Here is a 27,283-nt window from a genome sequence, read left to right as displayed (position 1 = left end):
CACACTAACGTTGAATAAAAAATGGCTCCCCCACTCCTGAACTCTCACTTGGTGTCCCTCCACAAATGACTCAAAAGTACAGAAATTGTGAAAAATAAAAAAAGTTAATCATCTATTCCAAAATAGTACAACAGTGTCCATAAGGATTATTTTGTAAGCTCATTAAGTGGTCAATACTTCCAGCAACTAGTGAGCAGCAAATTATTCATAATTTATAGTCTGATCCCTTGTAAAGCGTGGAAACCAAAATCATATTTATTTTACTAACGCGTTTTCCCCATATGGGTTGGGTCCATCAGGCAGTGCCAAGGAAAACCTGAGTGTCATGATCCAGGACGGGGTTTCGCTTTGGCCCGTCCTGGTCTGATTGGGGGTTAATTATTCCGCCTCTCCCTGCAGAGGGCGGCTATTTAATGCTCACTGGACCTAGGTCCGGTGTGAGTTATACTCCTGCCCTCGCCTGAGTTAGTTGACCTTGTGCGTATGTGTGCCTTGTGCCTGATGTCTTGCTTGCTTGTTCGGTTTTGATTTGGTTCTGTCCCTGTTACGAGTTCTGCCTGTCCCTCTTGTACTGCGCTACCTCTCGTGTATGACTCTCTGCTTGTGACCCGACTTCTCTCTGCTCGTCCCCTTGGTACCGCGTCACCCTCTTGTGTATGACCTTTGGCTTTGTCTGAGCTCCCGTCTGTTTACCCCTTCTGTACCTCGCTGTACGTACTGTGAACGACCTCCGTTTTGCCTGACTCTGAGTTTGCTGTCTTCTGTGAAAGCAGGACGCTAAGCCCCGCCCCCTTGCAGTCACATGACCGTAGGTCCCGTGCTGGCTTGCTACACTGCATCCCTAAGGTCCTGTGTACCTATACTTTCTGGCTATTCTGGTCCCCAGGGGTCCCTACAGTGCGGGTGAGTCCCTGCTCAGCGGAGGCTGTACGCCGGCGCTGTCAGGATCCTGATATTATAACTGACCGATACCAATTTTTTTTCTCTGCTTCCATTCACCTGTGTGTGTGATGGATCCTATGCACGCTCTTTCTGAGCAGGTTAAACACCTAACCCAGATGTCTCAGAAACTCCTTGGAGACCAACGAGTCATGGCTCAGTCTCAGCAGCTGATCGCTGACACTGTGCAGGGGGTTTTTTCATCGGGGGCTCGGGATATTACATTAGTTTCCCCTGAGTCTCCAGTGAAGTTACCAGATACCTTTTCTGGAAATAAAAAAGAGTTCAGAGTTTTCAAGGAGGGCTGTAAGCTTTTTTTTTTCCTTAAGACCACACTCTTCTGGGGATGAAAGTCAGAGTGGGGGTCATTATGTCTCTGTTAAGGGGAGCCCCCCAAGCTTGGGCTTTCTCCCTTTCGACCACGGCCCCTCAGCGTATGACGGTAGATGCATTTTTTAAGGCCCTGGGGCATATTTATGATGAGCCTGATCGCATGCGTATGGCTGAGGACATGGTGATGAATGTGTGCCAGGGAAAGCACTCAGCCGAGTGGTTTTGTACAGAATTCAGACGCTGGGCAGCGGAGGTCTGTTGGAATGATGCCGCCCTTCGGGGTTTGTTCCGTAGAGGCCTGTCTGAACATCTGAAAGACACCTTGGCTCTCCACCCTCCGCCTGATTCCCTGGAGGAGGCTATGACACAAGCCGTCCAAATGGATTGCCGGCTACGGGCGAAGGGAGTGATGCAAAGTGAAAGACCGTTATTCTCCCAAGGAAGGGGACCCAGTCCTATTTTGGAGATCGCGGAGATGGGAACCATCGACCTCAAGGAAAATGAAAGGAGACCACGGCGCGTGGGAAAAGACTGTTTTCACTGTGGCGATCCTGGACATTGGATTGCCCCTCCCGTCCACTAACCAAGCGACTGAGCCCGGGTGATTGTCGTGGAGGTCACCCAGGCTCTCAGGTACCCTTTTCTGCCTTCTCTAAAATGTTGTTGCAGGTGGAACTTTGTTGTGGGAGTGTCTCCACATCCACTTCTGCCTTCGTGGATTGCGGATCAACATTTAACTTTTAACTGTTAACTGCTAAGGACCATCTCTGAGGAAGGAATCCGACGATTCCAAAACGCGTAAGATAGCTTTGTGGTCCAATTCGCGCTCACTAGCCAGTCACGTGATTCCTCACGTGACCATGACGTCACGCAAGGTCCTGCGGGGTTCGCCGTACCTTGCTGGCTTTGAACCTACACACGCTGCTTATTTCGCCGCTTAATAGCTGCTGCCACGCGGGTAGGTGGACGTCTGTCACCGGCCGGGACAGCGTCCAAGTCTCACTGTTTTAACCTGCGCTCCAAGGATTTGAAAGCCGGTAATTTTCATTGGACTCTTTTCTTCTGAACTGTGGCCTTCACTCGGGGAACTGTGTTCCAAGGATCTGGAATCCGGTTTTGCCGTTTGAACTGTTGCCGTTTGTACTGTCGCTTCTGTACTGGGACCCTTTTGGAGCCGGGATCTCTCCACTACGCCTTACTCCATTGGAATGAAGGTACTGCTCTGTCCGTTTTGAGACTTACTTTATTATCACTCTCTGCAATTATTGCTGGACGGCACTATTTCTTTTGCAAGAAGGGGAAGGTGTATTCATTATCTATACATATTTTTTTATATGCAGTCTTACTATAGGACAAATTAGGTGGGTTTGTCCCTATTTGCTGCTGCAGGTATCGGGATTTAGCGTTTTGCGCCTCTGTGTATATGTTTTTATTTCAACATTTAACTTTATTGACTCTGATTTGGTATCCAGGTGTAAGTTAGGGACAGTTAGGTTGGAGACTCCTATTCACCTTGTGGCCATTGACAAAACACCACTGGTAAAAAATGACATTATGTTTCGTACTGAAGAGTTTCTCCTTAAAGTGAGTTGTGATGGACAACCTGCCAGCAGGACTGGTGTTGGGGTTCCCTTGGTTACAATTGCATAATCCTGTAATTAATTGGGAATGTTGGGACATTGTTAAATGGGGTCCTTATTGTTCTGAGAAATGTCTTGATACTGTGCCTGTGTCGTCCGTGGGTCTGGAAGGTATTCCGGAGTGCCTGATAGACTATACTGACGTTTTCTGTTGGGTGCCGTGAGGAATGGAATTTGGGAAACCCTGCTCTACATGAAATAACATTTGGCTCTAGCTTCACTTGATACCGCATGTATGATAGTGTTCCACTAAAACGCATCTCCCAACACATACAATACTCCATCTCCTTTGTTGTATATTGGTCTCTAGAGGATTTTTGATTACTATTATAGAATCCATATATGAAGTGACACATATCAGTATAGTTTTAATTATATTTTTTAAGATGTATTTGCTCATATTTGTCATCTGACAGTATTGTTATACCATTTTGATTTCCTATCTTGGTTATATATATGGGTGTTTGAGAAAGTGCTTACTACAAAAGTGTATTTAATGACTTTCTTTAATTATGTTAGGCAGTTTTTGAACAGATACCCTCTATATTGCTTCTAGCTTCATGACTGTGAGCTGAATACACCATACTCCACAGGTAGCAAACTGTAATAACTAACTGTAATCTTAGGATTCTCTTCCTCCATGCATTACTGGGTGTATGTCGTACAAAGTGTGCCACTATCAGGGAATGGCATGGGCTGAAGACCAGAAGCAGGTTTAAGGAGCGGGTTGGCAATGAAGGGTAGAGAACACTAATGTTAATAGGGTTGATAGGAGTAGTAAAGCCCAAGTAGATAAATACTTAAGACAATTATTTTAGAAACTTTAACTAGGAAACAGAAAAGGAGAAGGAGCAAGACAGGTGGTGGAAATGGCAGCATGAAAGGGAAGAAGGAAAAGATAGGTAGCTGGGTTGAGGGATGATAAAAAATAAAATACCTAGGTGTGTCAGAATCAAGAAACTGCCTGAAATACAAATAATAAGATGTTAGTGCCGGCATCAGGGGAACGGGAATCATCAGCCCCAATGTATCCCAACACATTCATTCAGAGGTCTGCATATCAGTCAATGGACAATGAGTTAGTAAGTAGAGCTCTACTATAGCAGTTCTTGCCTGGAATTGGTTATCAACCTCAGTCATAAAAGGCAGTGTAGTCATGACATAGGGGGTGCAAGGAGGGGGACTTTGTGAAAAGTAATAACTGTGGGTTAGAAGGAGATCTGTGTTCTAACGAGATTTTAGTCTCAAATGGTAATAATGTGACGGGTGGAAGGAGTCGAATGGACAACCTAGGCATTTGCAGATGGCATGTAAGAAAAAAGTTCAACACATATGGTGAAAAGAACTGTGCATGATCGAGGGTAGAGTGTGAAGAGGGCATGGAATGATTAGGATTACTGGTGGAAGAGGTGGATCTAAATAATATGTTCAGTTGAAAAAGTACAAGGATGATGATACGAGTCCAGAAATGTTGTGGCTGGGATTTGAAGATATGTGAGGTACAAAGGAAAACTGGGTTAGGGTGTGGGGAAGCTCATGCTAAAGTTTCTCTGTTTCATGCTTGATGAAAAGGTCAAAAGCAGAGTGGGAGGCAAACAAAGCTTTGTAGCCAAACCATTCTAGCTCTTCCCCTATAAGCCAATGAGATTCCAATCTTATGCACCACTCTAATATCCACAAGAACACTTACCTGTCACCCCCCTCTGGGGAAAGATAGCCTGCAGATAAAATGTTCAAGGACAAGATGTTTGGGTCAATCAGAGACTCATCAGCCTCTGGAGTATTCCGGATCCTTCCTAAAATGACAAGATGAGATTTTTGTTCAAGAATCATATTCCGCAAGATAAACGTGAAAGTGAAAGATGTGCCAAGGTACGTTCACGCATGGCAGGTTACTATCATTGTTCTTTTCATCTAAATAGGAACTGCAAAAATCAATGTGTTTGCCACCAAAATAACTACATGTGTGAATTCACCCTCATGTTTGGGGGAAAAAATAGACTGATTTTCATCATTCTTGTGCTTCCGATTTTCATTAGTGTTTCACCAGTTTTTCAATTTTTTTAGAACACATATGTCAAAAACGACATCTGACTGAGGCCACTGGGGTCCAAGGGTGAACCTGCGATAACCCAATAAACACTGGAGCGAATCAGCAGGTCACAAACTGCTGCAGACTGACTGGAAAGGGGCTGATAAAAGGTGAACATGGCAGCGTATGAGTATAAGACTAGGGGCAGGGAATTTAGATTAGAAACACCACTCCAACACTGCAATAAAAAAAACACTGGAGTGGTGCTTTGAATGCATGTATTTTTTCTAAAACTTATTTTTTAGCGAATGGGTTTCATAAAAATTTTTGTTTGGCTTTTTAGGCTGATTGTTTCTCTGCTCATTGATCGCTGCAATATGAGATTAACTAAGAAATCAGCAGTCAGCCCATGTTGATGGTGAGTTTGTATCTGTCTTTTATTGAGTTCCTCTGTGTGATTTATGAGCATGGACCACATCACAGGCGAGCTGAACTTTAATGTGGTCATAAATTAACCAAGAGAAGCTCAGAAAAAGACAGATAAAAGAAGTGCAAACTCCCCTTCAGAGCGAGCTCAATGATGGATTCTTAGTTAAAGGGGTTGTCCAGGTTTGGCATGAAAGTCTGCAATCACTATATGTGACTGCAGACTTGTAAATCCTCACAATATACACGACATGCACTGTCAGGATTCTCCGGTGTCGAGAGACAGCATTCATGTGACCACAAATATGTAATTTGCATACTCCCGGCCACATTCTGAATAGACATTTGCGGCCTTTCTCAATACAAGTGAATTACTTAAGGTCATGCACATATAGTTAAAATGTAGCTGGAAGAACGCATATTGCATAATTGCTGTCACATGAGAAAACCTACGGTGCACGCCGTGCACACTTTGAGTATTCACAAGTCTGCAGTCACATAGAGTGACTACTGACTTTCATGCTAAACTTAAAAAACTCCTTTAACACATTCTTCAACATGCTATAGAAGGCAAACAGTGCAAAATGTTTAATAAAACTAAATTGCAAAAATTTGCTTTTGTAACCAGCTTTGGACCTGTATATGCAGGTAATTATAGGTTTTCAGCCTCTCAAACAAGCATTAAAAAATCACTAACAGTAAGCAGACATGTTGTAAATTTCAGGATGAGAAAGAAGATACGTACCAACTACTAGTTCCCGCACCTCTAGCCATTTCAGCTCAGCCCCTGCTTCATGAACAAGAGTCACAGATATACGTCTTTGAATTCCCTGTGTGGAAAACATTATTGATCAGAAAGATTTAATCCTTTACTGACCAGGACAAATTTTTCAAATCTGACCAGTGTCACTTTCTGTACAGTAGTTATAACTCTGGAACACTTCATCTTGCAGGCACTGCTATTTTGAGGTTTAGCTACAAATTTTCAATAATGTTCAGATCCGGGGACTGTGAGGGCCGTTGTAAAAGCTTCAGCTTGTATTTTTTTAGTTAGTGTATTGTGGATATTGACGTATGTTAAGGATCATATCCATTCATAGAACTCATCCTCTTTGCAACTTCAACTTTTTTACAGATGGTGTTATGTTTGCATTCAGAATTTGTTAAAAATTTAATTGAATCCATTCTTCCATCTACCCGTGAAATGTTCCTGGTACTATTGGTTGCAACATAACCCCAAAGCATGATTGAGCCACCCCATGCTTATTGGTTGGCCAGATGTTCTTTTCCTGAAATTCTGTGCCTTTTTTCTCCACACATACCTTTGATCATTGTGACCACAGCAGTGTATTTTAACCGGTAAACAGGACTTGTTTTCAAAATGCATCAGGCTTGTTTAGATGTTCTTTTGCATACTTCTGATGCTGAATTTTATAGTAAGGTCACAGGAGAGATTTTCTTTTGATGACTCTTCCATGAAGGCCATATTTGTGCAGGTGTCTCTGAACAGTAGAGCAATGTACCACAACTCCAGAGTCTGCAAAATCTTTCTGAAGGTCTTTTGCACTCAAGCAGGGGTTCTGATTTGCCTCTTTAGCAATCCTATGAGCAGCTGAAATTTTGCTTGGTCTTCTAGTTCTTATCTTGATTGCCACTGTTAATGTTAACTGCCAGTTCTTAATTACATTTCAAACTGAGGAAAGGCCAACTTGAAAATGTTTTCCTATCTTCTTATAGCTTTCTTCTGCTTTGTGTGCCTCCACTATTTTTATTTTCAGAGTGCTAGACAGCTGCTTAGAAGAACCCATGGCTGCTGTTTTTTGGCACAAGGTTAGAGAAGTCTAGGTTTTTATAAAGCTGGGAAATTGGCATCACATGGCCTTTCCTAATCATGATAGTGAACAAGACTAATCCTTACAGGCTAATTATTGTCTGAAATCTTGGTCATAGTTATCTGAGCACACAAATCTCCAAGGGTAACCAAACTTTTGCAGGGGCCCATTTACCTTTTTGTAATTTTTAAAATGAAAAATTGACAATATTGTTTTGCCTAAAGTACAAAGGAAATGTGTCCTCTTTAACTTTAAGCCTTTTAGAGATCATTTTCATCTTCAACTTGCTTAGCTGTTCACAATAACAGTAATTTTGATCAGGGGTGCCCAAACTTCTACATGCCACTGCACACAAAAAGTTAATAAATAACATTTACCATACAGCCATGTTTAACTTGAGATACTGTATAATGCACCATCTTGATACTTGTCTCAGAAGGTTATCTCACTTAAAGAAGACCTGTCACCAGGTAATTTTTGCTCTTATTTTATTCCTGCTGCTCTCCTGAGTATTCCCTTTTTTACTTCTCTTAAATCCACAATGCAGTTTCAAAGATATGGACCTTTCTATTCAGCACTAATTTTTATCGTCTTTATTAAGGGGGTGTGGCTCTGCATAATTACCCTGTGAGCCTCGCCCCTTTAGTAAAGCACGAAATGAAAAGACCCATATCTCTGGAACTATATGGTCGATTTAAAAACAAAAAGAGAAGATTCAGAGAAGCAAGTGGAATAAAGTAATAGCAAAAACTGGTCACCTTTAAAGGGAATCTGTCACCCCATTTTAGCCTTATGAGCTGCAGCCACCGCCATCAGGGGCTTATCTGCAGCATTCTGTAATGCTGTAGATAAGCCCCGATGAAACATGAAAGATAAGAAAAACAAGTTAAGGGGGCTTTACACATAGTGATTACTATTATTACTACCTTCATGCAATTTTTGCAATATATTTTTTTACTTTTTTATTCCAGGATATTTGTTTTGTGTTTTGCTTTTGGTTTTACATAGTGATATCGCTAGCAATATCGCTAAAGTGTCACCGATTTTGTGACGCAGCAGCGATATTGCTAGCGATATTGCTACATGTGATACTTCCGACCGGCTCCCCCGCTGGCTATCGCTGATCGCGCGAGATCGTCCACGTCCATTTCTCGTCGGCTGCTTCCTGCTGGGCTTCCTGCTGGCGCCAACGAGCGACGCGTGGATGCGGGCGGGAGGAAGTCATCATTGCCGCGTCTGAAAGGTAAGTAATGTCCGCTGCTGCGTCGCTGCATTGCTGTGAGATCTGCCTGTTTGGCAGCTCACTAGCAACCATTTAGCAATGCACCAGCGATCCTGACCGGGTCATATTGTGGTCGGGATCGCTGGTGCATCGCTAAATGTAAAGGGGGCTTTAGATTATACTCACCCCGGTGTCCGGTCAGGTCCGATAGGTGTCGCGGTCCGGCGCCTCCCATCTTCTAGCGTTGGTGTCCTCCTTCTTACTTCTGCCACGGTTCCTGCGCAGGCGCACTCTATCATCCCTGTTGAGGGCATAGTAAAGTACTACAGTGCGCAGGCGCCGGACCTCTCTGACCTTTCCCGCCGCCTGCGCACTGCAGTACTCTACTCTGCCCTCAGTAGGGCAGATAAAGTATGCCTGCGCAGGAGCCGTGGCAGAAGTAAGAAGGAGGACGCCATCGCTATTAGATGGGAGGCGCCGGACCCTACTGCGACACCCACCGCACCCGCCCCTGCCCCCTGGTGGGTATAATCTAACTAGTTTTTCTTATCTTTCAGATTACATCGGGGGGGGGCTTATCTACAGCATTACAGAAGGCGGTAGATAAGCCCGATGGTGATGGCCGCAGCTAATAGGGCAAAAAATAGGTGACAGATTCCCTTTAAGAGGATTAAAATAAACTAACATTGCAGAAGCCATTGACTGATGTCATGTAAGGTGTCAAATGACACTTTTTTGTTCCGTGAAATCCCATTGCGGTGTTATCTGTGCTATGGCACACTTAGCTACATTTGTATGTCTACTTTACGCCAGCACCATTTTTCAAAAGTCCTTTTATTTTGTTAGGATGTTAGCAGGGTTAAAAGTTTAGAAGCAATTTTTTCATTTATTTAATGAAAATTTACAATTTTTTAGGGATCTATTTAAATTTGAAGTGAATTTTTTGGGCCTACAGTTGTGGCCAAAAGTATTTACACCCCTGCAATTTTGTCAGATAATACTCAGTTTCTTCCTGAAAATGATTGCAAACACAAATTCTTTGTTATTATTATCTTCATTTAATTTGTCTTAAATGAAAAAACACACAAAGAATTGTCCTAAAGCCAAATTGGATATAATTCCACACCAAACATAAAAGAAGGTGGACAAAAGTATTGGCACTATTCGAAAAATCATGTGATGCTTCTCTAATTTGTGTAATTAACAGCACCTGTAACTTACCTGTGGCACCTAACAGGTATTGGCAATAACTAAATCACACTTGCAACCAGTTGACATGGATGAAAGTTGACTCAACCTCTGTCCTGTGTCCTTGTGTGTACCCCATTGAGCATGGAGAAAAGAAAGAAGACCAAAGAACTGTCTGAGGACTTGAGAAACCAAATTGTGAGGAAGCATGAGCAATCTCAAGGCTACAAGTCCATCTCCAAAGACCTGAATGTTCCTGTGTCTACCGTGCGCAGTGTCATCAAGAAGTTTAAAGCCCATGGCACTGTGGCTAACCTCCCTAGATGTGGACGGAAAAGAAAAATTGACAAGAAATTTCAACGCAAGATTGTGGGGATGTTGGATAAAGACCCTCGACTAACATCCAAACAAGTTCAAGCTGCCCTGCAGTCCGAGGGTACAACAGTGTCAACCCGTACTATCCACGGGGTCTGAATGAAAAGGGACTGTATGGTAGGAGACCCAGGAAGACCCCACTTCTTACCCCAAGACATAAAAAGCCAGGCTGGAGTTTGCCTAAACTTACCTGAAAAAGCCTAAAACGTTCTGGAAGAATGTTCTCTGGTCAGATGAGACAAAAGTAGAGCTGAGTATTATCTTAAAAAATTGCAGGGGTGTCAATACTTTTGGCCACAACTGTATACTTTGGAAAACACGCAAAAGTGACACCATTTTAAAGACATCACTCGTCAAAGTATTTAAAATTTCCATCAGGAAGCTTCCATCAGACCCTGCAGCCGTTACTTGGCCTTGGGTTGCTGTGGAAATCATTGGAACCACACGACCATGCTTTTGGGATGCCAGTGGGGGTAACACCCTTTGTTAACCATCTAGATGCCTCTGTCTCTGTTGACAAAAGCATCTATGGGGTTTAACGTCCACGATCGGTGCTAATGCTGATCATGTCCGATGCAGCAGTGCGTCAGCTATAAAATACAGCTGACACCTGCTACATTTTTGCCCATCAGGGCACTGTTCTTTAATTTTTCAGACATATTGGCAGACACCAAGGGGTTAAAACTAGAGCATTATTATTCCAAAGGATGAAACGACAGAGGAAGAGGTTACCTGATGGAGAAGGAAGGTGCCATGACAGGGTAAACCAGCTCCATGATCTACTGCCACAGGTATATAGCTGTAACAGAAAATGCAAACCACATGTGAGATGTAATACTAAATTTACTATAATGGTCCTTGCTCTTTATAATCTGCTACTAATAAATGCAGATTGTTGATATAGCATACTGATATGCACTTCTTATGCTAACATTTATAATACAGCATTCATTTGCATGTGCAAACCATATGGGGATGAATGATTGCACACCAGCGTTCACTACCACCTGAAAAGAAAAAGAGGCAAGTAGGGAGGAATGAGGCAAAGAAAGGATAAAGGAAGGATGGGGAATGAGAAAGTAAAAGAGAAGAGATAGGAAAGCGCAAGAACGGAAGGAATTAAGGAAGTAGAAAAAGGAAGGCAAGTAGTGAAAAGCGAAGGGTGCAAAACAGAAGAAAGGAAGAAAGAAAGAGAAGGAGGTAGGAAGGAAGGAGAAGAGGGAAGTAATTTATAAAAAAGGGAGGATGGAAGTAAGGAAAAGAGGAATAAAGGAGAGTAAATAAGGAAAAGGAAAAAGGAAGGAAAGAGGAATGAAAGGGAGTAAAAAATTCAAGGAAAAGTGGGAGGAAGGAAGAAGCAGGCAAGGAAGGAAAGTGGGAGGAAAGAAGGCGGGAGAGGAAAAAAGATAAATTAGGTAATTAAGAGGGGAGGGAGGAAGACACAAAGGAGGGGAACAACAGATATATTAAATATGTTTTTACAGAGAAAAAGTAGATAGATGTACAGTGACTCGCAAAAGTATTCACCCCCTCCTCCCCCACTTGGCATCTTTGCTACCTCATAAAATATAATATAATACTGTGCTTTTTTAGGGTGTGCATCGGATAATGTAAGGAACATGTCTACAATTGTGAACATTTGTTTTTTTTTATTGTGAAGCAAACAACAAATAAGACATTTCTGAAAACTTCAGTGTGCATAACTATTCACCCCCTAAAGTAAGTATTTTGTAAAGCCTCCTATTGCAGCAATTACAGCTGTAAGTCGCTTTGAATGAGTCTCTGTAAGATTTCCACATCTTGGCACTGGGATTTTTGCCCATTTCCCAAGGCAAAATTGCTCCGGCTCCTTCAAGTTAGATGGTTTCCTCTGGCGAACTGTAATCTTCAAGTCTGACCACAGATTCTCAATTGAATTAAGGTTTGGTCTTTGACTAGGCCACTCCAGAACATTTAAAAAAAAATTTTAAAACCTTTCGCGTGTTGCTTTAGCCGTATGCTTTGGTCATTGTCTTGTTGGAAGGTGAACCTCCGTCCCAGTTTCAAATCACTGACATACTGAAACAGGTTTTGCTCAAAAATCTCTGTATTTCGCACCTTTCTTCTTCCTCACGACTCTGACCATTTTCCCTGTCTCTGCTACTGAAAAACATCCTCACAGCAGGATTCTGTCACCACCATCTTTCACTGTGAGGATGGTGTTCTTGGGGTGATGAGCTGTGTCGGTTTGGCGCCAGACATAGCATTTACCTTGGTGGCCAAAAAGTTACATTTTGGTCTCTTCTGACCACAGCACCTTCCTCCATACATTTGGGGAGTCTCCCTCATGTCTTTTGGCAAACTCAAAACGAGCCTTACAATTTTTGTGTGTAAGTAGAGTATTTTTTCTGCCCACTTTTCCATAAAGGCCACCTCTAGGGAATGTACGGCTTATTGTGGCTGTATGGACAGATACTCCAGTCTCTGCTTGGGAACTCTGCAGCTCCTTCAGGGTTACCTCTAGTCTCTGTCCTGCCTCACTGATTAATGCCCTCCTTGCACAGGCTGAGAGTTTTGGTGGGTGGCCCTCTCTTGGTAGGTTTGTTGTGGTACCATATTCTTTCCATTTGATGATAATGAATTTGATGGTGCTCAAGGGGATCATCACAGATTGGGATATTTTTTATAACCCAACTCTGACTTGTTCTTCTCAGAAACCTTGTCCCTGCCTTGTTTGGAGATCTCCTTGGTCTTCATGGTGTTTGGCTAGTGGTGTCTCTTGCTTAATGGTGTTGCAGTCTCTGTGGCCTTTCAGAAAATGTGCGTACTGGCAGACATGTGACACTTAGTTTGCACACAGGTGGACTTCCTTTCACGAAGCATGTGACTTATGAAGGTAATTGCTCGCACCAGCTATTTTTAGAGGCTTTATAGGAAAAGGGGTGAATATACTGTTTATGCACATGACAATCTTTAGTTGATTTCATAAATTTAATTTATGCCTATACAGCTCTGGAAAAAAATAAGAGACCACTGCACAGTTTCATGAAAATCAGCTTCTCTACATGTCTGACAGCCATTCCATTCCAGTGTCAGTTGAATTCCAACCAGAGTACACCTCATTCTACTTAATGTGCTTCTGATTAGGTGATCACCTGAACCAAATCTTAGGAAAGGAAAGTATAAAAAACCCTGCTGTGGTGTTCACAATCCTCTTGCAATAGGACAAGCTGGATGGCAAAACAAGTGCTACTAATATCCCAAAAGTAATAGGAATGAAAAAATAACTTTTAACCATGCCAAAGGTGTTGAAAAGAAAAGTCTTGAGTGAGGAAAAGAAGGGCTCAATTCAGGCTTTACTAGCACAGGGATACAGTGAGCATCATGATGCCTCGATTCTTAAAATTTCTAAGACAGCAGTCCATTACAACAAAGTCGAGCAGCAGACATTGGGGACAACAAAGCTACAGACCGGCAGAGGGCGAAAACGACTCTCCACTGACCGGGATGACCGTCATGTTATTCAAATGTCACTCAGCAACCACAGGATGACATCAAGTGACCTACAAAAGGAATGGCAAATGGCAGCTGGGGTGAAGTGCACGGCAAAACAGTTTGTAACAGGCTCCTAGAGGCAGGGCTCAAGTCATGTAAAGGTAGAAAAAAGACTTTCATCAATGAGAAGCAAAGGAGAGCCAGGTTGAAGATTGCCAAACATCATAAGGAATGGACCATAGAGGACTGAAGTAAGGTAATCTTCTCTGATGAGTCTAATTTTCAGCTTTGCCCAAAACCTGGTCGTCCAATGGTTGGACGGAGGCCTGGAAAGGTGTACAAGCCACAGTATCTTGCACCCACTGTGAAATTTGGTGGAGGATTGGTGATGATCTGGGGATGCTTCAGCAAGGCTGGAATTGGGCAGGTTAGTCTTTGCAAAGGAGGTATGAATCAAGCCGCATACAAGGTTATCCTGGAAAAAACAGTTGATTCCTTCTGCTCAGGCAATTTTCCCCAACTCTGAGGACTGGTTTTTCCAGCAGGACAATGTGCCATGCCACACAATTAGGTCACTCAATGTGTGGATGAAGGACCACCACATCAAATCCCTGTCCTGGCCAGCCCAATCTCCAGACCTGAACCCCATTGAAAACCTTTGGAATGTAATGAAGAGGAAGATGGATAGTCACAAGACATCATACAAAGAAGAACTGCTTAAATTTTTGTACCAGGAGTGGCATAAGGTCACCCAGAAGCAGTGTGAAAGACTGGTGGAAAGCATGCCAAGATGCATGAAAGCTGTGATTAAAAATCATGATTATTCCACAAAATATTGATTTCTGAACTCTTCCTGAGTTAAAACATTAGAATTGTTGTTTCTAAATGATTATGAACTTGTTTTCTTAGCATTATTTGAGGTCTGCAAGCACTGCATTTTTTTGTTATTTTGATCATTTCTCATTTTCTGAAAATAATTACAAAATTTAGTGCTTGGAAATTCGGAGACATGTTGTCAGTAGTTTATAGAATAAAAGAGCAATTTACATTTTACTCAAAAATATACCTAATAAAGAGAAAAATCAGACAAACTGAAAATTTTGCAGTGTTCTCTCATTTTTTGCCAGAGCTGTATTTTTCTCACTTTAACAATTTAGACTATGTTGTGCTGTTGCATCACACATAATTCGGCTTACCAAAATATTTAAAACACAGGTTGCAATGGTACAAAATAGGTAAATAGCCAAGGGGTGAATACTTTCCCAAGCCACTGTAGCAAATTATCCCAGTGCTGCGTTCTGGTCAAGAACTGTGAATTACTTTGCTTAAGTATTGCCTGGCATGTTGGAGCAGAGTAAAATCTATTTTCTATACCGAGTGTGAAAGTGATGGAAAATGATATCTCTGGCCTTCCCCAAAACTCAGAGAGTTCAGCACTATACAGCAGTGAATAATCATATTTACGAAGTTAACACAATACCAGGAAACAGTATTTAATTGTAATATAACTCAATAAAATGATGAACCCAATTCATCATTTTGCATATTTTATTGCCACTTTTCTTTATTTACTTGTGGTATTCTTTGATATCTTTTGTGCTGAATGCTTCAAAATGGAGCATGTGGTTCATGTGTTTTGTGCAAAACCAAAATGCTCTTTGTTTTTGTCTTTTTACCTTCCTGTGCTTTTTTTTAGAGAAACAAATGCTTATTCTGCTAAAATGTCACCAAAATTGCAGAAACATGTCAGCCGTATAGATATTCACTGGAGTGAATTTATGCAAGGGATTTTGCAACTTAATTAAAAGTCGCAATTGATGAATCGGCCACAAACTTCGGGAAAACAAATAGCTTAAACAAGCACATATAAAGAATTTCTTGCAAATCAAACACAGGCTAAAAACACCAAAAACTAGATAAAAAAGATGCAAATGCAATAATGAATCAGATCAATTGCATATAAACTAGGCATTATTAGATACTTACTCTCCATTTGCTTCAAGTTCACAGATTTGGAAGAAGGACATCAAGTCATACTTGCAATGACATTGACCAGTACTGGGAACACGCTGTCTTGTTAACTTGGTGGCTGGAACTAGAAAAAAATGCATACAACTATTTATTGACTAATGGCTAATAATGTGAGGACATCACTGATATCACTGCTGTTTGGTGTGTGAAGCTTTGATAAGCTATCAGATGTATATAGTTTTGATGCTTGGCGCAGTTAAGGGAGCATTACTGTCTTGGTGCAAATCAGTAAATGAATCTGCAAATTAAAAATCTTTAATGGAAATGTTATGTAGATAGGTGACACAGGTATACACTGTATTGTATGTGATGATCTATGCATGTGTAAATAAAATAAATAAAACCAACTGAGCAAGTTGCATGCAATACTATGCAAGGAAGCAGAAAATTAAAAAAAAGTACCCAGAATCACAAGCAGAACACAGGAGAGATTACACAATACAGATTAAGATTCTCTGAGGAAGCTGACACCAGCAGCGAAACGAGTGGGTTTTTCAATATCTCTGTTTCTCCAGAATTTTCCAGGTTCTTGAGTTTCACTGACTGGGTCAAAATATTTTTTGTCATTACATTGTCTTTCCTTTGATGTTGTACTTGCACATAGGAATTTTGCACTGCACTTTATATTTTGTTTTTGTCTTTAATTGTAATATATTTTTGTGCATTTTGTGAATCATATTGATCTCTTTTGAGCTTAATCCTTGCACTTTGACAATTTATGTTATTTTGTAGTATTGCTTTTCTCACTCAGTACTTACTATCAGATCTTTCTATGTACTAATGGGAAAATTTTGGCCGGAGCACCCTTATTTTGGGCGAGTGTAATTACTCAGCCATACCATTTTTGTGCTTGATGATGTGTAGTCTTTTAGGTGTGTTTCCTCCAGTTTTATGGGGTATAGGTTTTTTTGTGTGTGTTGTATCGCATCGGGAGGGCGGTAATGTCACGATGGGGGCAGGCTTTGCAGTGTTGAGAATCTCTCCCCCCCGTGCTCACCCACCTATCCACTCTCTCTTTCCCCATGTGCTGACTTTTCCCGTCTGTGCTCTCTTATTTGACCTGTCTACCCCATGTGCTATCCCCCTTGTCTGCTGTCTCTCTCCTTCCTGTGCTGTGTTCTCCCCTCATGTGCTGTCCTGTTTGAGCGGTCTCCCCCCTGTTATCTGTCTCTCACAACTGTGCCCTTTCTCTCCCACCCATCTGCTGTCTTCTCCTCTGATGTGATCTCTTCTTTGACCTGTGTACCCCTATGTGCTCTCCCCCTTGTCTGCTCAGAGGCTGGTACCACCAGCAGTTTCCATATTGAGATAACTTGAACTTCAGCCACTTGGAATTCTGGGATCCGGACACATTTGGACGGAACAGGATGTGAAGACATTACAAGGTAATTATATATTAGGTGAAATCAACTGTTCTTCCGTTCAGCAGATCCAGCACTGCCTCTCCGCATCTGCCCCTAGTCTTTGTTGATATGGCTGCAGTCAATGGACTCAGCGGTGATATAGACATAGGCATCACAAGATCTTTGAGAAGGTCAATCACTAATAACGACACCCCAGCAGTCACATCAATAAGCAGAAGAGACTTGATACTGGATCAGCAGGAGTTAAGTACGTACATCCATTTTGTTGTTGTTTTTTTTTACATACAGCAAGTCATTCGCATAAAGAAACAAAAGCGGACAATGCCTTTAAGTCTGGAGTTACCCGTGCAGTTTTTCACGCAGAAGTGGATCCAGAGGGAAGAAGAACTATAAGTCCTTCCTTTATATTTCACATTCTTTTTTATTTCACTTCTTACTTTGGCTTAAGAAACAACATCAAAAACCGCAAGTGTGATTCCATCCTAAAGTTTGCAGTTGTAAATAACAAGTGTCGCAATCCTATAGGTTGGGAGTCATGAAACCCAGTTTAGAGGTTAGAGGAGCACCCATCATAACGCTTATATAGTATAGTGGTGAAAGGCACACTGCGCATGCTACAGAACACACAGTTATTAACCTTAGGAGGATCCAAACGCACCATGTTTCTGGGCCTTCATCACTGCACCAGTCATCCTTAGCATTGGAGGCCCATGATGTGCTGGTCCCTTAACTGAGTTTAGAATACAGCTGCCTAGAGTCTCCTCCTCTGCAGAAAGTATAGGGACCAGCGAGCTCAGCATATGGAAAGTAGAGTGTAATGAAGGAGGAAGAAATGGCGTGTGCAAGCCTAGGAGAGCACCCAATAGGGTTGCATTCAAAGGAGCCATAGACGTAGATAGTAGATTGAAATTAGATTATTACGGTAAATAGTGAGAGCAAAGAAAGCAAAAAAAAGGATGTGTGGGTTAGATAAAAACATAACATTTACATACATCTCTGCTATTAGCACCTGTAATATTTTCCTACTGCGGGGGTCCTCATTATATGATGTCTATTACTCGGCACATGGAAAGAGGATATCCTAGTGAGGTAACTCACACGTGTATAAGGACAATAGGAGGTCTACAAGATTACAGATGGGCCTGTGTTTGAGGCGCTGATGTTGTTTGCCCTCTTGGCACATATTACCGTTTTTCATCCTCCTTATTAGCTACGTCTGGAGCTCATGAACTGATAAAAAGTTGTGTACAATATAAAAAGATCTTTTAATCTGATAAATACTAGGAACTGTGTTTCAAAATCATGGTTGCCTTTTCCTGACTTTACTATTTTTTCTTATGTCTTCGGCAGTAATTTATAGAATATAAAGTCAAATTAAAAGTATATCCTAATGTAACATGGAGGAGTCGTCCCTACATCTGGAAATCCAGCTTTAACAATTCTCTACCTCTTTTTGTCTCCACATAGAATACAATCTCTGCAAAGGCCTGGCACTTTACTTGACCTCTTCTTATAGTGTACTAGAACAACCACGATTTTTTTTCATCCATGGTTTCTCTGCTTATTAATCGGCTAATACCAAATTTTTCCTTTTTGTACATGGCTCTGTTCACACTTGTGCTACAATTTGGTCTTATCAATAATTGTGCAGTTTGCAGATCTTTTCTTCTACACTGGAACTTCAAAAGACCCCAATAAAATCAATGACAATTTAGGGCAGCTGGAAAACAGATGTGTCATTGCGATCACGGCTCCATTCTAAATAAAATTCATGACGCTGGTGTGAACGGAGCCTAATACATGAATAAAACAGTGTCACATTTGTAGTTTTACATTTTGAGTACAGTTTATTTCACCTTATTATCACATTTTTGGTGACACAAGGAACCGCTTAATTACCTGGTTTAGATAAAGGCATGACCCTAGGAAGAAGACGTCTGGAGGAACGCAGTGGGCTGTGAATAGCAAAAAAATAATTTATGAAAGGTGAACAAAGAGTAATACAGATTATTTTATTAACTTTATCTCTTTCCTTTCTTTGACTTTATTTTGTGCAATACTATGATGAAACTAAGACAACAAAGAGAGAATCTAAGACCTTTATAAGAAATGTAAAGAAATCTTCTTTATGTGTCACAGTTCAGCTATGCTCACCTCCTACTCCACACATCTTGTGTCTTAGGGTATGTTTCCATGGTCAGTAAATACTGCGGGTTGGACATTGCGTACAGCCGCAGCATCCAACACTCAGCGGTCAGATGATACAGCATAGTGGATGGGATTTCATGAAATCCCATCTCCACTATGCGTGCAGGGACGCCTCCGGCATCCCTGCGTAACCGGACATGCGGCGCGTCTTTCCAGATCACAGCATGTCTATTTATCTTTACTCTCCGTCTCCGCAAGATAAAGTCACCTGTACAATGTATAGGACACTGTGATTCCGCACGGTTCAATGAACACATGCGGAATCACCTGCGTTCAATAGCCGGCAGCGCTTTGGACGAAGTGGACATGTGCTGCGTCCAAAGCGCTGCTGGATACTGACTGTGGAAACATACCCTAATTGTAAGGGAATGTGCCCACGATCAGGAAGAGCAGCATTTTGGACGAAGCTCAACTGGCTGCTTCCAAAATGCTGCGTTCTACATTAGAGATGCGTTTCGAACATACACACAAAGCTTAGACAAAGAACGTCTGTGTACGTTCGAAACGCGTCGCTTTTGTACATATCTGCCTTGGATACAGGTTTTCATTTTCGTATAAAGTTTTGAGATAATATTTTTTACCAGAAGCTGGAAACTCCACTTTTCTGTATTTGTACTTTCTGTTCTTTTTCCAATTCATTTAAATGGGTGAAAAATGCTGCAAAAATTCTGAAAGAATTGAAATGATGCAGATTTGACAGTAAAAAAAAAACTTTAGCTCAACTCTTCAAGGAATAACTAAGCAGCATATGCATGACTTTGATGGTAATGTAAAATGCTGCATTTTTTCGACGGCAAAAACGCAAGGAACAAAACACCGTAAAAATGCCCTGTGTCAACAAGCCCTGTAAGTGTAGTCCAAAGTGTACCTGTAATTACCACTGAGGCAATGTTTGAAATTTGCATCCTCATATGTTACCTCAGTACATCTTTGCACAATGGAGGGAATGGATGTTGCTGGTAATGTCCAAACACCTCGAATACAATGGGCTGTGTCTTCACATATTCCACGAAGGACTGTGTAACCTCAACTGCAATCTAAACCAAGAAGAATACATTACACTGAGTGCACCTAAACGCCTTTGCTGGAAAAAAAAATACAATATAATAGCGAGAACACAGGACCATAATTACAGTTACACCCAGAAATATTTGGACAGTGTTTTGGCATTTTTGCTGTTTACCCAAACATGTTCAAGATACAGTTATATAATCAATATGGACTTAAACTACAGACTCTCTGCTTTAATTTGAGGCTATTCACATCCTAAATGGAGAAAAGATTTAGGAATTACAGTTATTTAATATGTAGGTGCCTCTTTTTAAAAGGACCAAAAGTAATTGGACAAAGATATGAAATGCTCTTTCATAAGCTTTTCCCTCATTAATCCATAATCAATTAGACAGATAAAGGGTCTGGAGCTGATTCCATGTGTGGCATTTGCATTTGAAAGCTGTTGCTGTGAAACCAGTACATGATGTTAAAGGAAGTAAAACAGACCATGAAAGAAGAAATCCATCAAATAGGAGAAATGTTAGGAGTGGCCAAATCAACAGTTTGGCACATTTTGCAAAAAAAGAGCGCACTGACGAACTTGGGAACTTATAAAGGCTTAGACATCCACGGTAGGCAACAGTGGTGGATAATAGCAGAATCCTTTCCACGGTGAAGAAGAACCCTTTAAAAAATCAACCCAAGTGAAGAACACTCTCCAGGAAGTAGATGTTTCTGTATCTAAGTCTACCATAAAGAGAAGACTTCATGAAAGCAAATACAGAGGGTTCATCACAAGGTGCAAACCATTAATCTGCCTCAAAAATAGATTAGAAGTCAGATTAGACTTTGCAAAAAAAAAAAAACATGTAAAGAAGCCATCCAGTTCTGGAAAATCATTCTTTGGACAGATGTAACTAAAATTAACCTGTACCAGACTGATGGAAAGAAGAAAGTATGGAAAAGGCTTGGAAAGCATGCCACATCTGCTGTAAAACATGGTGGAGGCAGTGTGGTGGCGGTGGCATGCATGGCTCCCAATTGCACTGGGTCACTAGTGTTTATTGATGATGTGACTGAAGACAAAAGCAGCTGGATGAATCCTGAAGTGTACCTGGTGATACTTTCTGCTCAGGTTCAACCAAATGCAGCAAGGTTGGTTAGACGGCACTTCACAGTACAGATGAACAATGTCTCAAAAGATACTGTGAAAGTAACCCAAAAGTATTTTAAGGCAAATAAGTGGAATATATTGCAATGGCCAAGTCAATCACAAAATCTCAACCAAATCGAGCAAGCATTTCACATGCATAAGACAAAACTTAAGACACAAACATGCAACAACTGAAGTCAGCCGCAGTAAAGGCCCAGTAAAGCATCACAAAGGAGGAAACCCAGCTGTTGATAATGTCCATGGCTTTCAGACTTCAGGCAGTCACTGCCTGCAAAGGATTCTCTACAAAGTATTAACAACAATGAACATTTTCTTTATGGTAAAGTTAAAGCTGGTGATTCAGTGCCTCACTGCACATCCATGTACTTATGAGGAGAAAGCCACTGTATCATATTTTAATTCTTCAATAAAGCAAGAAATTTTATTAGCTGGAATGCTCCTTTTTCTTCAGTATACTATCAATTATCGTTGGGTCCAGACGAGGTTCCGTGCTATGGCTGCGGTTGGTGAGCTGGCTAGGGCTTTCTAGCCCATTTTTTTTAATATGTGCTAGCACAACTCCACTGCCTACAATCATCAGGACAACTATGCAATTGTCTGAGTGATGGATTAGACCACTGCTACTTCCACTTCTAGGCCTGTTATTGGGAAACTCACAGTGAGCGTATGATATGCACCTCCATTTGCAACGCATGGAATATAAGGTGAGGAAAATAAGTATTTGATACACTGCTGATTTTGCAAGTTTTCCCACCTACAAAGAATGGAGAGGTCTGTAATTTTTATTGTAGGTAGACTTCAGCAGTGAGAGACAGAATCTCCCTTCAATACGGTGCAGTTGTTTTGACCTTTTTGCAGAAAAGCACTCCACAGAATGATGTTTCCCCCACCATGCTTCACTGTTGGGACGATGATCTTTGAGTTGTACTCATCCTTCTTCTTTCAAACACAGCGAGTGGCGTTGATACCAAAAAGTTCACTGTTGGGACGATGATCTTGGAGTTATACTCATCCTTCTTCTTCTTTCAAACACAGCGAGTGGAGTTAATGCCAAAAAGTTCTATTTAGGTCTCATCTGACCACATGACCTTTTCCAATGGCTCCTCTGGATCATTGAGATGGTTATTGGTGAACTTCAAACAGGTCTGGAAATGTGCTGGCGTGAGCAGAGGGACCTTGTGTGCTATGCAGAATTTTAATACATGACGGCATAATGTGTTACTAACAGCAATGTTTGAGTATGTGGTCCCAGCTCTCTTCAGGACATCAACCAGTTCCTTTCATGTAGTTCTTGTTAGGAGTGGCGGAAGGCACTAAATAAAAATATAAAAAAGTACCTTCGCCACTCGGGGTCCACCGTGCAGAGGATGTAATAACTGCTGCTAGGTGACAGCAGAGCAATCTGGCGGTAATGTGCACTGCTCAGATTCTGTTGAACTCACAGAGTCACAGAAACAAAACACAAAAAACGCTGAGTCTGTTTAGGACACAGAACTACAGCGCTGCACCTGCGGTATCTGGTCACAGGAGTAGCACTAGATGGCGGTACTTACTCCGTCTAGACCTACCGACAATGATTGGGTGTATAGCGTCGCAACCGTGGACGCACGAAGAGCTGCAACTGCAGCCCGGCAAAGACAGAGCCGCTGTAATGACACTGCTAACTAGCAGGCGCAATGCTGACGCTAGGCTGCTGAGGCAATGGAGCAATGGCGCACTGGCGCTGATACTGGCAATAACACAGGCACTCTCACAAACGTAGTATCAGAGGGTAGGGGTTTCCAATGAGTCATTCACCAGTCCATGCAAACAAACATACAGCAGCAGTATGGCTATACTAGCGCATGGCGGAACAGCCATGCGCGCTTTTTATAGCGAACGGGACCTTCCGGAAATCTCCAGGTCTTCAAGAGGAGCCAACGGGATCCGACACAGGACCTGAACACCTGACTCCCGAACTCCAATGGGAGTTCATCCCATGACCATGCTCAGACGCAGGAGTAGAGGACTTAGCCTCTGGAGAGAGTTGCCGCAAGGCAATCTCCTCTGCAGTCTCCTCTACAGCAGATGAGGAGCAGGAGACTGCAGAATGTGAGTATCTAGATTTCAGCAAAGGAGAGGTAGAAATCCTAACAGTTCTAGGCTGATTCCTGACCTTTCTCATAATCACTCTTACCCCACAGGGCAAAATCTACCATGGAGCTCCAGACTGAGGAAGATTGACAGTCAGTGTGTGTTTATTCATTTTCTAATAATTGTCCTAAGAGTTGTTGCCTTCTCACCAAGCTGCTTGCCTGTTGTCCTGTAGCCCATCCCAGCCTTGTGCAGGTGTACAATTTTGTCCCTGGTGTCCTTAGACAGCTCTTTGGTCTTGGCCATGGTGGAGAGTTTGGAGTGTGATTGAGTGTGTGGACACGTGTCTTTTATACAGGTAACTTGTTCAAACAGATGCACATAATACAGGTAACGAGTGCAGAGCAGGAGGACTTCTTAAATAAAAAATACCAGATCTGTGGGAGCCAGAATTCTTGCTGGTTGGTAGGTGATCAAATACTTATTTCATGCATCTTATAATCTGAAAAATACGGTATGTTAAAATCATACAATGTGATTTTTTTTTTTTTAAGATTCTATCTGTCACAGTTGTAGAGTAACTACGAGAAAAATCGCAGATCTCTACTTTCTTTGAAGGTGGAAAAACTTGAAAAATCGACAGTGCATCAAACACTAATTTTCCCAACTATATGTGTGTATGGGTCGCCCTCCCAGGGCTGTGGGGTACTCGGTACCGGGCCGGTCTCTCAAAGGGGAATGTCACAGCAGCGGTGACCCGGTCCGTGGCCCTGGGCGCCCAAGCAAAAGGGATTTTGTGATGGAATAAAGTTTATGAGTGGATGATTCGTGACGCCACCTGTGGTGTTCGGCAATGAAGATGTTAAGCCGACGCTGCAGACAGATCCACTGGGACAGATGGTGTGGTGCAGCAATGATGTTGTGGCCCTCCACAGGTAGGGCTATAGTCCCAGGGCAGTGTAGATGGAGAGGTAGTGAGGAGAGGAGAACGGTGTAGTGTTAAGCACAGAGATGTAGCAGTGCTGAGTGGGTTGGCGCAGGAATAAGTGGAGGACACCAGGGCATGTAGTTCCAAAGCTTTACTCACAGTCTGTTGTGCATACAGGTGCCCGCCTCGGTGCTGTGTCCTCCAGGTCAGGGGCTCAGCCAACCTCCAGGCGAGATGAAGTACTCCGTTCCAACACTCCGCCAACATATGTGCCTTTTCTGAACGTCTCCCTTTTTGCACCTTTAGTGAAGTACTCTCAGTACTGAGTTACACTGGAGTTCCTCCTTTCAGATGTTCCTATGAACTCTACTTGTACGGCAGACAGCTGTAGCCTGCTTTGGGGACTCCTTGCTACTAAGTCCCGGCTCACTCACATTGCTGTTGTGCCCCCAAGTCTTGCGTGGGAATAAAGTGGTGACAACTTCTATTCCTCCGGTGTCTGCTGCAGGACCATTAATATCCATACAACCTCGGGGACTGGACCCCAGCCTTGCGCTGTGAACGTGGGAAGGGTTCTGCTCTAACCCTAATCCTCAGTCCTCCTCTTCTCCTTACGTTCCGTTCAAATCTATCTTTCTTATAAAGAGTCAGGTTTTCCATCAATGTCTCTTTCCTGTGCCAGCAGACCCAGGTCACTGAGGTCCGCTGCAGCACTTCCCTCATCCATCCCACTCCGGGGATCTTCTCTCTCCTTCTGACCCCGTCAGACTGACTACATCCTAAACTCTTCCCAATCTTTTGGTGCAGACTAAGCTCCACCCACCTCCCAGCACTCTTCGTGTTCCAAGCAGGGAGCCACCAAAGGGTGCTTTGCTACACTACTATGTTGTGTGGGATGCAGGTGTTGGAGTGTGGTCAGGTGTCCCCACCTTACCTGGATGGTGGGGTACCACACCTCAGGAGGAGGTGCAGTACCTATGTGGTGACTGAACCTTCAGGGGCGCCACATATTCCCGTATGGTCACTTCCAGCTTCACAATAACAAAAGGAGCAACCACTACTAGCTGCCACTACCAATCGTTTATACAGCCCGACTGGTCACCCATTACAGGTAGCGTGTGGCTTCAGGGTTGTGGTTTACAGAGCAAGAGGAACAAAGATATAAAATTTTACATATTTAATGAAGAAAAGTAGGCAGTATTTATAATAAAATATACAAAGATGATGCAAAATGGGAACAAAACAAAACGATATATACAAGTACAAGAAATAAAAAAAATAACGAAAGGTAATTATTAAACTTGATGTTGCAGGAATTGAAGACCCCAAAATTCTGCTTTTTATTAGATCAAGGTTACGCGCTTATACCTCCCCTTGATGAGCTCACATGAGGGCTAGTTGTGGGATATGCTAGATGTTTTAGAATTTTATGAGATCCCTAACTTTCGGGATATCTTCGTCCCATTTTGTCATCATGTTTCTTATCACGATTTTATCTGTCTATAGAGATGAAACATGGCATGAATAGCACCATGTATTGGACCAATATTTAGTTGGCCGAGTTCCTAAGGCCTTACGGTGATGTGAGTGATTGTGTTATGTATGTCCTTTCGCTGCAATGCTGAAAATATATATCCCATAAATATCGGATCGATGCAGACCCCTATATTTATCACTGACCATTGGTCCAAAAGGTCTAGAGATATTCTTTAATTAGAGGAGCTATTTGGATTCGAAGCATACTTTCTCGCCACTGCTTAAACAAATCTCAGACTTGATGTCTTTTTCCCAGCAAATCTCTCTGTTATAATCACCTGGTCACTGCAGGATGCCCCTACATCAAGGTTGATGTTTGGAGTGTTAGGTTTTTCTCTCACTTCTCCTGCTTCACTTAGTTTCTCTCTTCCCTAGTGATAAGTAGTTCCATATATTTAATGTGAGGGTGATATGTCCCCTCTCTGGAGATGTCTTATGGATTTTAATTTCTCTCCATGACACCTGTAATTAAACCTGAAAGTCTACACTTCAGTTCCATCTCAGTTGTTTCATTTTAAATCCAAAATAGTGGTAAGCAGAGTCCAAATCATGAAGATTAAGTCACTGTCCACATATTTCTGGACGTAACTGTATAACGCCACTTTACTTACATTTTGAACATGGTAGAAACCAAGGGGTGGTCCTCGACCAGTGTTTTTTAAAGGTTCAGTAGAAAATGCTTCATCATGGCGATGGATGAAGCTAAAAGACATAAGAAATATATAAGGAATAATTCTTCATATCTGCTTGTACTGTATTATTTCACTGGTTACAGATATTAGTTAATGTGACATTTCCAATAAGAATATGGAAGATAGTGTTTCGATAAATTCGACGTGATGAACTAACTTGAACTGGCAAAATATGTCTGCATATTCCGGAGGAATGCTTGACGCTTGCAGGACGGTCACTCTGAATGTAAAGATGGAGCCCAGCTTTAGTGGGTGTCCGCCTCCATCTGTGAGGTCAAGGGAAGCTTTTATTGGACTGTCAAGCAGAGCAGCCTGCTGAGAAGCTAGAAGTAAAAAAAAACAGGACAGCATAATTAATGATCAATACTAAATGATATTGAAACATAAAATGACAATTCCAATTCCTCCTTCCAGTATTCATGCGTGTTCATGCCTTAGCATTGTAAATTTTTAGTGCTGAATTAATAGGCTAGGTAGTGTTTTAGGCTATGCAATCTTTGGTTTAGCAAATACATTATTATAGTATTCTGTAGTAAAAATAGTAAATAGTGTCTGTGCAAAAGATGAAATTAGGTGTCACGTAAAAAAACCACTATTAACCTGCTGATGTGGGGTTAATCTGCAGGTTAATAGCATTGTGAAGCTGCCTGGTGCCCTCCCGGCAGCCTCCGGCTTTCAGTCATATGGGTGGACCAGCTCGGCTTCAGTCATCGCTCAGTGCATAGTGAGCAGCGGCTGTAACTGCACCCCCCGGCACTGACTGACAGCAGCATTGGCATTACAGCCATCTGTCAGTCAGTGGCGGGGGAGCGGTTACAGTCGC

General features: G+C 42.1%; 1 protein-coding gene across 5 annotated transcripts in view; it reads right to left on the bottom strand.

Moving 5' to 3' along the window:
- The window catches only part of KIF1A (kinesin family member 1A), a 233,028-nt gene that overhangs the window by 34,733 nt on the left and 171,012 nt on the right, over positions 1 to 27,283 (bottom strand). For 3 of the 5 annotated variants that reach the window (XM_073581223.1, XM_073581219.1, XM_073581221.1), the window contains 9 exons: positions 26,618 to 26,783; positions 26,380 to 26,470; positions 19,983 to 20,101; positions 18,756 to 18,811; positions 15,448 to 15,556; positions 10,720 to 10,786; positions 6,116 to 6,200; positions 4,603 to 4,708; positions 3,850 to 3,876 (listed from right to left, as the gene is read on the bottom strand). In XM_073581223.1, the coding sequence (XP_073437324.1) occupies positions 3,850 to 3,876; positions 4,603 to 4,708; positions 6,116 to 6,200; positions 10,720 to 10,786; positions 15,448 to 15,556; positions 18,756 to 18,811; positions 19,983 to 20,101; positions 26,380 to 26,470; positions 26,618 to 26,783 (826 nt within the window). The remainder of the gene's footprint in view (positions 1 to 3,849; positions 3,877 to 4,602; positions 4,709 to 6,115; positions 6,201 to 10,719; positions 10,787 to 15,447; positions 15,557 to 18,755; positions 18,812 to 19,982; positions 20,102 to 26,379; positions 26,471 to 26,617; positions 26,784 to 27,283) is intronic. The other 2 variants (XM_073581220.1, XM_073581222.1) reach the window with 1 other exon arrangement.

The sequence above is a fragment of the Dendrobates tinctorius genome, unplaced genomic scaffold, assembly GCF_039654945.1.
Source record: "Dendrobates tinctorius isolate UK_male_01 unplaced genomic scaffold, ASM3965494v1 ptg000069l, whole genome shotgun sequence".
In the NCBI taxonomy this organism is placed as follows: Eukaryota; Metazoa; Chordata; class Amphibia; order Anura; family Dendrobatidae; genus Dendrobates; species Dendrobates tinctorius.
This window is presented reverse-complemented; position numbering and strand designations above follow the sequence as displayed.